The sequence below is a fragment of the Atta colombica genome, unplaced genomic scaffold, assembly GCF_001594045.1.
Source record: "Atta colombica isolate Treedump-2 unplaced genomic scaffold, Acol1.0 scaffold166, whole genome shotgun sequence".
NCBI lineage: Eukaryota > Metazoa > Arthropoda > Insecta > Hymenoptera > Formicidae > Atta > Atta colombica.
In genome coordinates, this window is record NW_017259257.1 from 1,267,353 (window position 1) to 1,268,962 (window position 1,610).

General features: G+C 28.8%; 1 protein-coding gene across 1 annotated transcript in view; it reads right to left on the minus strand.

Moving 5' to 3' along the window:
• The window catches only part of LOC108686192, a 41,489-nt gene that overhangs the window by 8,720 nt on the left and 31,159 nt on the right, over nt 1-1,610 (minus strand). Inside the window, 2 exon segments of the mRNA XM_018191344.1 lie at nt 91-571; nt 1,021-1,179. Of these exon segments, the coding sequence (XP_018046833.1) occupies nt 91-571; nt 1,021-1,179 (640 nt within the window).

The following is a 1,610-nucleotide window of genomic DNA, read 5'->3' on the forward strand; positions in this document are numbered from 1 at the left end:
TTTCTTAGAAAAATTCTTTATGTATTAAAGATTTAAATTTCAAGTGTAACTATAAATTGGCATTACATCGGCAGAGTATTAATTACGTACACGAGCAGGAGCGTGATATTCGAAATATCTAGCAAATCCCTCATTCAACCACACATACTTCCACCACAGAGGACTGACCAAATTTCCGAACCATTGATGGGAGATTTCATGAGCAATAACATTTCTGATATCTTGTTTGTTTGTGATCGGCGAATGATTCTCATCATATAACATACTTGTTTCCCTGTATGTTAAAAGGCCCCAATTCTCCATTGCTCCTGCTCCGAAATCGGGCAGCGCAGCCATATAGAGTTTTGAAAGTGGATATTTTTGCTTGAATATCGTTTCGTAGAAGTTTATCAATTGAGACATTGCAAATAGAGCGTAATCGGTTTGATTGATGGCGTTGGGACGTGCGTATACAGATAATTCAATTTCATTAGTTTTGTTAGATTTAGACTCGAAATCGGAAACGAGAACTGCCACTAAATATGTCGACATCGGTACTGATTCGAAAAAGGTATATGATATACCACCATCGCTGCAACATTTTTTTAAGAATTCATTTTAATTTTTGTGTTTCAATGAGATTTATAACAATCATGTAATTTTGTTTTCAAAAATGGCAAATATATTTATAATGTTCTCTATTGTTAACACTATTATATTACTATTAATATTTTTATTACTATTAATATTTTAAACACTATTAATATTTTTTAATAAATTGATATTCAAAAGATACAACATATTTAAAGCATACTTTTATATCAAAAGAAATATTAATATTAACATTTTATTGATATTAATATTTATTAATTAAATTTCATTCTCTTTTCTATTAGAGATAAAAAAAATAATAATAACAATATTAAAATAAAATGTGTGTGTGTGTGTGTGTGTGTGTGTATGTGTGTGTGTTTGCAATTGATATAAAGTTGTAAGAAAGAGATCCAATTAAATTCTTTTTAAGAAATACATTATGCATACATTATCTTTTGAATATGTTCCGCCATATTACTGATAGGTTTGTAACCATTTTCTCGTACGGTAACTTGAATAGTGAAGTTTGCTTTCATTGCTGGTTCATCAAAGCAAGGGAACATTTTTCTGGCACTAACGGGTTCCATGTGTGAAGCTGCAAGCCATCTAATACATCAAACATTTAACATTTGATTTTTAATGTAAAAATTTTTGTCAATGTAACTCCGATATATACGCCGCACTTAATAAAAATTTAATTTATCAAGTACTATTTACTATATTTACGCTAAATGAATTATACCGGTAAAAACTTTGTACTGTCTATAGAGATGGGATATATGACTACTCATAGAAGTAGTCTACATAAGATGTATGGCTCATGATAAATTTACAAATAATGCTTAGAAATAAGTCGTAAAATGACTTATAAAAATAATACACAATAACTTATAAAATATGTTTACAAAGTTTTACCAAGGAAGAATGATAAATATATATATATATATATATGAAATAGATAATGATTACAATCTTCCTACATTTAATTTAGGTATGGGAAAAAGTTCGTGCCTTTTTTTAATGCCATCTAACGGGAA